Source organism: Armigeres subalbatus, chromosome 3 (genome assembly GCF_024139115.2).
Source record: "Armigeres subalbatus isolate Guangzhou_Male chromosome 3, GZ_Asu_2, whole genome shotgun sequence".
Classification (NCBI taxonomy): domain Eukaryota; kingdom Metazoa; phylum Arthropoda; class Insecta; order Diptera; family Culicidae; genus Armigeres; species Armigeres subalbatus.
The window spans coordinates 31,014,666-31,025,616 of NC_085141.1; the positions used below are offsets into that span (position 1 = coordinate 31,014,666).

General features: G+C 36.8%; 1 protein-coding gene across 6 annotated transcripts in view; it reads left to right on the plus strand.

Moving 5' to 3' along the window:
- LOC134223167 (inositol-trisphosphate 3-kinase A) overlaps positions 1-10,716 on the plus strand; it is a 456,141-nt gene extending 445,425 nt beyond the window's left edge. For all 6 annotated transcript variants that reach the window (XM_062702305.1, XM_062702307.1, XM_062702311.1 and 3 more), the window contains 2 exons: positions 9,276-9,386; positions 9,453-10,716. In XM_062702305.1, coding sequence (XP_062558289.1) covers positions 9,276-9,386; positions 9,453-10,073 — 732 coding nt within the window. In that variant the 3' untranslated portion in view covers positions 10,074-10,716. The remainder of the gene's footprint in view (positions 1-9,275; positions 9,387-9,452) is intronic.
- The last annotated feature ends 235 nt before the right edge of the window (positions 10,717-10,951 follow it).

The following is a 10,951-nucleotide window of genomic DNA, read 5'->3' on the forward strand; positions in this document are numbered from 1 at the left end:
GAACACTATTTCATAAATCTTTTCAGTCCAGTGAGATGATAAACTTTCATCATCTCTCGTAAACACAATATGACAGAACTATTAATGTTGAGTAAGGCTTGCTTGATCCCTGGTGGTCCTTCGGGGGTTCCGTAACATCCTGTGAAGTAGTCGATGGTCATAATTCGACCCTGAAAGCTGCCGCTTTTTTCTAAACCGTATGTTGCAGCAATGCCAGAGCAAAATCAACACAAGGACCACTGGTTTACCTCGGATGGCCTCTAAGTGGTCCGTCTGAAGTTTTAAAATGGAAGTGGAATTCTTGAAGTTTGTCCCAGAAAGCTTCGATGTTTCATAAATTAATTAGCAATATGAGAACAAGATCAATACAAGGACCTTTCATTCACCACGGATGGCCAAAAAATGGTCCTCTGGAACCTCCGGAGAAATGAAAATTTCTTGAAATTTGTCTTGAATAGCTAAGACTATTTATAAATTGATTGTTTATGCAATATGATTACAAAAAAACTCATTGACCCCGGTTGCCCGTTAAGTGATCATCAGCAATTTTAGCAACTCAATTAGTTGATAACAAATAGTAACGTCAGTTGTTCGTTTTTTATATCGAAAAGTCGTTTGACTAGCTACAGTGAAGTATCCCTCACTCAATATTGAAAAGACTATCCATTAAAGTTGGATATCAAGTACATAGTTTATATTGGTATGAAAAAAACTGTTTAACTAAACTGTCGGTTGCGGTTCCGCAACCAAGGATGTTATCGATCATTTAGTAATTTGCGTTCGATCATTTAGTAGTTTGTCAATAACTCATTCCAGAAGCTGAATTTCAAAATGTGTTGTATGGTAAACTTCTAGTGCGAAGGTTTTTCTACAACTCTGACGAATGGTTCGTTGTTTGAATTCCACTAGTAACGGAGTTATAGCTATAGTATCAGTAACTTAGACTAAATGATAACAAAATTCCAATCATTTAGTTTAAGCTACTGCAACTAGTGATGTAACTCTGCTATTAGTTGAATTCTATCAACAAACCATTAGGCAGAGTTGTAGAAAAACCTTCGCACTAGAAGTCCACCATACAACACATTTTGAAATTCAGCTTCTGGAATGAGTTATTGACAAACTACTAAATGATCGAACGCAAATTACTAAATGATCGGTAACATCCTTGTCCGCAACAACATTGGCAATGCTGAAAATTTATTCTGAATGGTGACGTTTGACCTGAAAATCATCGAGTGGTCTGGTCGTCGGTCAGCTCGTTTGGTTGCTGTTGAAAAGGCGCATTGTTGAAAGCCTAGGTTGAAGGAAAATCGGAATTTGCAGGACCAGCATTTAATAAAAAAATAAGGTTTTGGTAGTTTGGTTTGAAATTTTCTTTCTAGATTTTAGTTTTGTTGCTGTTAATTATAGGAAAGGCGCATTACTGAAAATAAATCGATTCACCAAAACTACGGATGACAGATTTTAAAATATTTTTGCATAAGAACCTTATAGAAACTGTACAAAATTTAGACATATACACTTTTGGAATATTTAATTATAAACATTATATAAATTTCTCACAATTTTGTATTTTTATATACATTATTCGTAAAAAAAAAAAGCTCACATTTATTGTATTAAAACCTCGCACAATTGTATATGCCAAGATCTTATACAATAGTTGTGAGATTTAATTTTTTTAGGTATTCTTTCCAGATGCACCATTTTATTCAAAAGAAGGTTGAGGACAAATTTTTTGAAAAGTTCAAGTGGAACCACAAGAATCACAAGCGTTCGTCGCAGCCCAAGTGACATGTTTATAACTACTACTAAAACTATAGTTTTACAGTCGACTCTCAACATCTCGATATCTCTGCCTATATCGATGGTTTGCTCGGTCCCTTCAATCTACGTACATTTTTGCTTTCTACATCTCGATAACCTCCCTATCTTGATATGATCTGGTCACATCCAGTATTTTGCGCTCGATAATGGCGGCCAAGTGAGTGCCTAGTGACATTCAAGAGGTAGAAAATATTTACGTTTTATAATCAGTGTAGGCTACGATTTTATGAAAAATATTGGCACTCACCATTTCTGCCTTGAACATACAAACGTCAAAAAAGTATCTTTCATTTATTTGTTTAATCCTTTCTTTCGCTACAATTTAATCCTAATTTCAAATATTCGTCTTGAATTTTTAGCTGCAGAATATGAAAATCACTAGCAAACCACTTAGGAATGTCAATCCTGCTAGACGCATTTCAGAAAAGAAGTTTGATTGTAATTCGTACTTCTGGTTATAAATACGAAGAGTTTTATATGAACTCACTATAAAAACCTAAAAATATTACAATTAGTTAATTGTGACTGTAGATATCGGTTGGACAAACTTTTTTGTGTAGTCCAGAATCCCATTGGCATGTTTTGTTGTTCATCCAAAACAAGAAATAACATTCACCCTTATTCTTGTTTACGTACGAACGCGCTTTCGAACGAAAGTTGATGCGCATTCTCGTTTATGTCAGCCAAATCAAATGAGAAAATGATTCGAACGAACTGCATTCGTTCGAAAGTTTCGTTCGTCCGTAAACAAGAATAGGGGTGATTAAATCGACACGGTTGTTTCATAAGGGCCAATGTCGCAAACGTAAACAATGCCTTTTCCTGCAAATTCCTCAACAACTAGGACCGCTCCCAGCTAACAACCACTTGGAACTGGTGGCGCTCCGCGCCTTCTATCGAACGGAAGTGGAAAATACCGCAAGAAATCTTTAATCTTCCTGAAAACAGCAGAAGAAGTCAATGTTTACGTTTGCGACATTCACCCTTTTGAAACAACAATGTCGAAATGTTGTTAAAATTTTGTGTTGTTGACGTTTTTCATAGCAACTAGCTTTTTTCAATCTAGTACCCATATCAATTTTCCTCTTATTCCTCGATCTGTCCTTATCTCGATGGTCCCTTCAATATCGAGATGTAGAGAGGTGACTGTATAACGCTGTGTAGAACTTATATTTACTTTACGAGACTTGTGATAAACTTATGTCCTATAAAAAATCACGAAAATAAAGTTAATAAAGTTAAAAACCCTGATTAATCCACCTAGCGGTATTGGCGCCTTTCTCGTACAAAAAAAAAATACTAAAAAGTATGAGTGAGTGTTTTTTGGCGTGTTTTGCTCATAAAAAATAGAATTTTGGCCATAACTTACGATTCCATAGTCCAATCTGACCAACTTTCAATAGCAAACAAATAGTTTGGTTTTAGAGTGATCATATAGCCTTTACGTATACTTATGTAGTATACGAGAAAGGCAAAAAAACTTGTATGAAACCAGCATAAAACTGAAATGTTTCTGGGGAGGAAGGGGCGTGGGGCTTTACATTCTTACATTCAGTTTACATTTATGTTTCGAAATCATTTAGTGAATAAATGACAAAGTTGATTTGGTACTCTGCTTTTCATAATAAATATTATTATTATTTATCAATTTGTACTAATCTCGTGCAATGGCCTTATTTTTGCATAATGAGGTTCATCACAAACACGCAAAACCCCAGCAACTATCGGCAACTGGATCAAGCATTACGAGATGCACGGATTCTTCAGCAGAAAGGAAAGAGAAAGTGTTTACAGGAAGTTTTCTGTCGAGATGCGAACATGGATTGTTCGTCTATACTGCCAAGAACCAATACTTTTCTTGGACGAAGCAAAAGCGAGATTCGAATCAAAGTTTAACATGCCAATTAGTATTGCTTCAGTATGCCGTATTTTGCATTCGGAAAACTTCACATGGAAGTGATCCGATATTTTGGAATTATGTGCCGAATTCATTGATGAGGTGTCTTTTGATAATCGAGGAATGCTTCGCAATCGTGGTTACGCCGCTGTAGGGGAAAAAGTTATATATCGTGGGGAGTTTAGACGTAAGCCCCGGGTGTCAGTTCTGTGTTTCCTCACAGAATCTGGCCTGCAAGAGACTTATTACACGGACGGGACGTTCAACAGGATGAAGTTTTTTGAATGTTGTAGGGATTTTGCCATCAACAGTAAAAAAGTGTTTCAGCACCCTGGTTTCCACTCGGTATAGATCTGGGATGGAGCACGAATCCATTGTGATCCTAACATAACCAGATACCTTCGGTCTCTAGGGATCCACATTTTTAACATTTTCAACGGCGTAATCCGATAGAGATATTATTCGGCATAGTTAAAAGTAAAATTCGACGTTACTACATTGAGAATTCAAATGAAAGCTTGGCGTTATTTGTGGGTAATATGTTGGTAATACATTCAAAGTTTGGTCTGCTACGAATATTTTCCGTAAATGTGGATATTATGCGGGAGGAACCTTCGACCCTAATAACGGACTTCAACAACAATCAGAAAAATTTTCTCATAACCATGTATCTATTTAAGGAGTAAAATAATTGAACCATTAAATAAATCGTTAAAACCAGTGTTTTATTTTATCTAAAATTCATTAAAAAAAAGCTTCAAAAGAACTTTAATTGTTAATACCACATTGAACTCAATCATGATCGATGTCCAAACAATCTGTAATGTTTTCTGCCAAACATATGCTCATCTCATTCTCTTCAACCACTGCAGACTGTGCAACAGCAGTCAACAACTGTTCATCCTCTTCCGCTTTATCTGCTAGACAGGATTGAGACACTCTCGAATGTAGCTTGCAACGCTTTAACTTTTCGACCGTAGCCCGCATTGACGGATAATTTTAATTTGCACATATGCGGTCAAGAACAGTATCTTTTTTCTTTATTTACTTCAATTAAAATTAAAAATTGAAAACTTGGATCATACAATATCTGAATTTTTCTGCTATTAATATAGCAGAACAAATGTCAAGTTTCCAAAGACTGACTTTGAAGTAAATCCTGCAACGTGCTTTTTTTTAATTAACCGCGTAGAGATTAAAGTCCATAAACTCATTATTTTTGGATAAAATTCAAATTCTACGGCGACGATCATTTGGATACTGTCATCCGGGATGATAAATGGGGTTGAGAATAGGTCAAGGTTTCAACAACATGGCGGTATTTGAATCAACCTTATATTTTAGTATTTGTCAAATAAATATTAAACTAATAATATGATTGGAATTCAGCAACTTTTCCATGGATAGATTTTATAAATTTCTAGCATTCACAGAACATCAAATCCTTCAAGTTTTTTGAAGATTTTTGAACATTTAAATATGTTACTAACAATAAACAAAACGCATAAGAAACTACTTTTTACGTTTTCAATTTGCCAAATTACATTAAAAAAAAAATGTGTAATGTGAAGTAGATATAAAAAAAACATTAAAAATAAGACAAAAATATAACATAAATCCTTTCATAAATCTCAATAATATTTACTTGCTATTTGATACTCGATAAATTTGATTGACGACATCACCAACACCATCGAAAACATGTGTTGGAAGTCAAAAAGTTGCACCCAAACCGTTCGTATTTGCGATGGCAAATGTTGCACCGCCGGTGTACACCGTCCGGAATAAACGAAAACGACATAACTGTCAATTCATACCATGAAGGATGCCTATCCAACAGGCAACATACTACACGCAGATGAAATTACTCTTATTCTCTCTGTCTACTCACATTCGCCATGCGCTGAAGGTTGTCTCTCCTGCAGGCGGCATACTAAACACGGAGACAGCTATCTCTTATTCTCTCTGTTTACATTCCATTTGACAGAACATACTCGATTGAACTAGTACAACACCATTCGAAATCTTGTACTGCGACTGAATGAAGTCGAATGAAATACATAATGCCGCAATTTTTTCGAAATGAATCGAAAAACTTACGAATCGAGTGATTCGATTCGAGATGCGCAATGTCACCCCTGGTTTGAAGTAATGCTCCAATCCTCCAGAAGTAATGCTGGGAGGCAGTTGCTGGCGAAAATAGGCGAAACTGGTCCAGTGCGGTACTCCATTACACTCCCGTGTGGTAGCTTGGCAACTACTAAGCACGTTGACAAATAATCTGATGGAGAAACTTTAGCCAGAATCTCTCTGCGATGCGCCGATGATGCTTGAATGTATAATTGGCCCATTACTCCAGTGAATGTCGGAAACGTCCTTGAATATTCATTAGAGTGGAGCGTCCTGGTCATTTTTTCAAATCATTTTTTTTTTTCGAAGCCATTCTGGGTCCTGAACAACTGTGCAGAATTTGGAACCGATTGGTAGCTTCTTCGCTTTCCGCATCGTGTTTGAACGTATTTTTTTGCATTTCTACTACTAGAGGTTTCAGTTCATCGTAAACCAATAGGCACATTGCGTTAAAGTATAACCCAGAAGATGCTGAAAAACTTTGCTAAAGAAGGCACGTCGCTGGAACATCCACGAAAAAAGTTATATCGCTTCGAAGATTGGTTGTTTAACCCGTATGCAAAAAAACGTTCATTCTGCCAGCACTGCCGAACTACGTAGACCAATAATTTAACTGAGTGTTAATTCAAATAATTGATCTTATAGGGCTTTAGAGCTAATGGGAGCTATCCGGAATCATTTCACAAAGAAAAAAATCCGACAAGAAGGAAGATGGGTTTTGCCCTTCGATAACCATATGTCGTCCGGTAGTCAATTTTCGAAACGTAATAACATTTTTTGTAGATCTTCCAGCTACGTACCTTCTTCGGCAAAGTCTTTCGGCATCTTCTAGACTATATGCTAACGTATTGAGTCACGTGATTGATGATAAATTGAAGCCGCTAATAGCAAAAATGTAAAAATGTACGTCTTCCCATACTAATCTCCATGTAAATTTAAAACGCGATGCGGCATGCGAGGTTGCAACCAATCGAGCCCATATTTTTCACAGTTGATTGGGGTCCCAAAACGATTCAGAAAAACCTTGATCTCACTTGATCGGACGAAGTTTGCGTTTTTCCATACAACTGCGCCCCACTCTAATATCCATGAAGGTTCTGCTTATAGCTGTTTTTGCAGCTTTTCGGCCTCACATTTGAAATGATTGAAAAACAATATTCCTTACGTATGAATAATTAGATTCAAATGTTTATCGCTCCATTTCATCAGAGCTTCGATCGTCTTCGATTTGCTCAGTTTATACACATTCTTAGAATCAGGATCTTGAACGAGCACGTAGTTTTCCATGTCCTCAAAACCTAGTACTCCATTTGGGGACCATTCAACGACGTATTCCAGTTCAGTGCATAAATTAAATTGAACTTAAAAGTGACAGTTCCGAAATAAAAAAAAATCACCCAGTAATAGGATTAGCCTTTCAACACGTAATACGCCCAATCAATTACGTTAGTCGACAGTCGATTGAAATTGTATTTTAGTTTTTACTCCATCCAGTCTTAAGGTGGTTATACAACAAAGCCACAAATCGGCCATCTTGGAAACCACGTGCTTTTTCTTGTGATTTTTCAAGAGCACGAATTGAGAGAACCACAAAGCCCATGGCGATGAAACATTCGTAGATCGTTTGCTTACTTATGCTAAACAATCGACTTCAATTTCAGCATTGTACGAAAATTATTACGCTAGATTTGAACTTTTGATAATAGGAGTAGAAAACCGTGTGGTGAATTTGAAATTCACCACATGGCTTGATTGTATAATCACCTTAATTGCTTATTATTAACTGAAACTGGAATAGAAGAAGTGCCTTCTGATTCCCAAAAATATTTCTAAATAAATACATTTGATTATCATTCTGCTGTCAAATCAGTTCATATAAGGTACACTGGGGGAAGTGGAAAAGGAAAAATCGATAGTGCATGTTTGAATTAGTGTAAAACCAGTTTAAATGATTTAAATGCGTTCAATCAAAATGGGCTATCAAAAACAGTCAATTTTGCACCAACTGTGCGGTAATTCATACCATTTTGGTCGCTTGAAATTTATGGAAATAGATTTTAAAATTAGGAGTTGTTTTTCCACTTTCCCTAGTGGGATGGGGTAAGTGGAAAACCCATGTTGTTTTGACCTTCAATAGTGATGAGTAGTTACATATAACTAAAATCAATACGATAATTACTCTGAGTATCTTTTGTGGAATAATTTCATTACCTTAACGGAATAGGAATCAAGGAATTCTCGTAATAGCTAGGGGAGGGCTGGTTTTGCCTTCTCGGACACTAAGTGTACGTAAAGTCTATTTGTTCGCCCCAAAGATGAACATTTTAAAGGAAAAATGGGACTTACAGGGTTATAAACTAATCACCTTAGTTTAACGAATTGAAATGATGTCTGTGTGTGCGTATTTGTATGTATGTGTGTTCGCAAAGCACGTACAAAATTATCAGCTATTCTTAAGTACTTGTCCTTAACCGATTTGTTCGCAAAAAATTGCATTCAACGGCGAAACTTGTTAGGAACAAAAATTAATGTGAATTATACAATATATTTACCTATCAGTGCTATTTTTAACTTTCTTATATATTTTTTTCATATGGAAAACATGTGAAAGACATCAGTACCGATAGGTGGACTAATCAGGCATTTTCTCATTTATATGAGTCCAATCACCACTGGAATCACCACGATAACAAAGAAGGAACATATTAAGATTAACAGCTATCGAAATAAACCCTGGAAGGAAGAAAAAAATTGCGTAATTAGAACATTATCCACTTCCCCCGCAGTGTTTGATACCTGGGGTAAGTGTAAAATCTTTGAATTATTTGCTTTCTTGGTACAAACCACTACCAATTGAATGGGATTAGTTTAATTGTATTGTAATGGTCACCTGTGATATAAATTCACTTGAAAAAAGAACAATTGGTGCAAATAAGAATTAATTTTATGATTGCAAATATCAATTTTTCGCGAAATCTAAAATTACAGTTCAAGCGTTAACCGTGTTAGTGTATGTGTTATACAAATTTCAACATAGTATTAGTGTGAGCATCAAAGTATAACATTGCATGATGCTATGATGTGGTAAAAACTGTAGAGTATGTACAATTCCAATTTTTCGAGTCGATTTTTACACTTACCCCCTTTTTCCACTTCCCCCAGTGTACCTTATTATACTTTAACTAGAAGCCATATCTAGTAGGAACTGTATAATTATCATATATTTCCCACCTTGACATCATAGTTCTTATTGAACAGCAATACACTTGACCTTCGTGTCTGAACTGATTGAAATAATTTAGATTAGCTGCCAAGTCCATGGTTTCATTGTACCTATAAATAAGTAATCATTATCAAATATTTATAAATATGTGCAAAAAATACTCATTCACTGATGATAATCTCGTTCTATTCCTAGGGCATTAAAAAGAGTGACGGCACCAGTTCCAAGGACTTCAAAACAACCAAGTCTCGGGATCAAATTATAGAGGCTTTCCGGGAATTCACCGAAGGATTCCCACATGCTATGGTAAGCTGATTTCTATCTTCCTCTAACATTTACTTTGATTAATTAGATTATTCTCCTTCTCCTCAGCCCAAATACATCCAACGATTGAAAGCCATCCGCGCGACGCTCAGTTATTCGGAATTCTTCAAGCGCCATGAAGTGATCGGGTCGTCGCTGCTGTTTGTTCACGACCGCCACAAAGCCAGCGTATGGTTGATCGACTTTGCCAAAACGGTGGCCCTGCCGGACAATGTGGACATCACCCACGAGAACAAGTGGAAAGTCGGCAACCACGAGGACGGCTACATGATCGGAATAAACAATCTGATCGAGATCTTCCAGGAGGTGCACGACGCCCATCAAGCGGCCCTGGCCGAGCGAATACCGAGGCTATCGCTACCCGACTTGGACTCGGACCGCAGCAATAACAATAACAAAGTTAGTAGCAACCACCACGTTAGCCCGCCGATTATGGCGGAAACCAGTGCAGAACCACTGTCGGAAGTGCAGCCTTCGTTGGTGGACGGTTTAGGTTCGCTCGAGCTCAGTTCAGCGACGACCGAAACGACTAGCGCGGGTGACAACAGCAGCAGTAGTGCTGCCAACTGCCTCAACAACAACAACTGTGACTGCAAGGTGGACGATCCCGCGTCGCCACCAGCGACGTCAACGGATACGACGACGAACGTTCCGGGCTCGAATAGTTAATCACCCACTGCAACGGTGAAGAAAATGGTTTCCGTTTCTCGAAATGGACCTTAGATAGAAAATTAGCATTTAAGGAGACAGGAAGCGAGCATTTTTACTATAATAGTGCAACGCAAGAATCAAGAGCAGTGTAGAAGCTCGATATCAAGAGTCTGATCTAGGACTGAAACTAATAAGCTGTCGATTTTTAGATGGAGTTTGCAACTTTAGTGTTGCACTCAAGCGAGAGAGAGAGAGGCCGGAAATCGAACGCATAAGCTTCAAAGTCTTCTAGTATTTTTTTCTATAATGTGTTTTTTTTTTGTACAGAACTCAATTGTTATAAATTTATTTTTCGCAAAGGAAAATTTGCGTACTATTTATATACGCCTTCATATACAAATAATAAGGAACTGTATTAATGCTATTCAACGGTTGCATGCTGTTTTATGTGAGGCTGAGGTTCAACTGAATGACAAAGGGTGAAATACCTGCGATGAACAAAATTCGTAATGTTGATTATTCTATAAAACAAATAAATACGAATTGAGTGCAACTGGCAAAATCATTGTGTAGATTGATAGGACAACGAGAACACAATATACTCTAGACGATAAGCAAAGTAGCATGAATTTTAGAATGAATAAATTATCTTCAACTCAGAGCATTTTGCTGATTTTAGGAGGAAACATGGTTCTGCGAAAGAAAAATCCAAAACTGTATCGACTGAATTTTATCTTTCGAAGTGTTAGGAAAAACTCTGTTTTGCAAATCTGGTACAGAAATGCTTTACTGAAAGACTATCATTTCACTTCGAAAGCAATTCTACTATAGATATAATTATCAAGATGTTGGGATTAGAACAAATTAATACTCATTTTATGGTTCCAATGTACTAA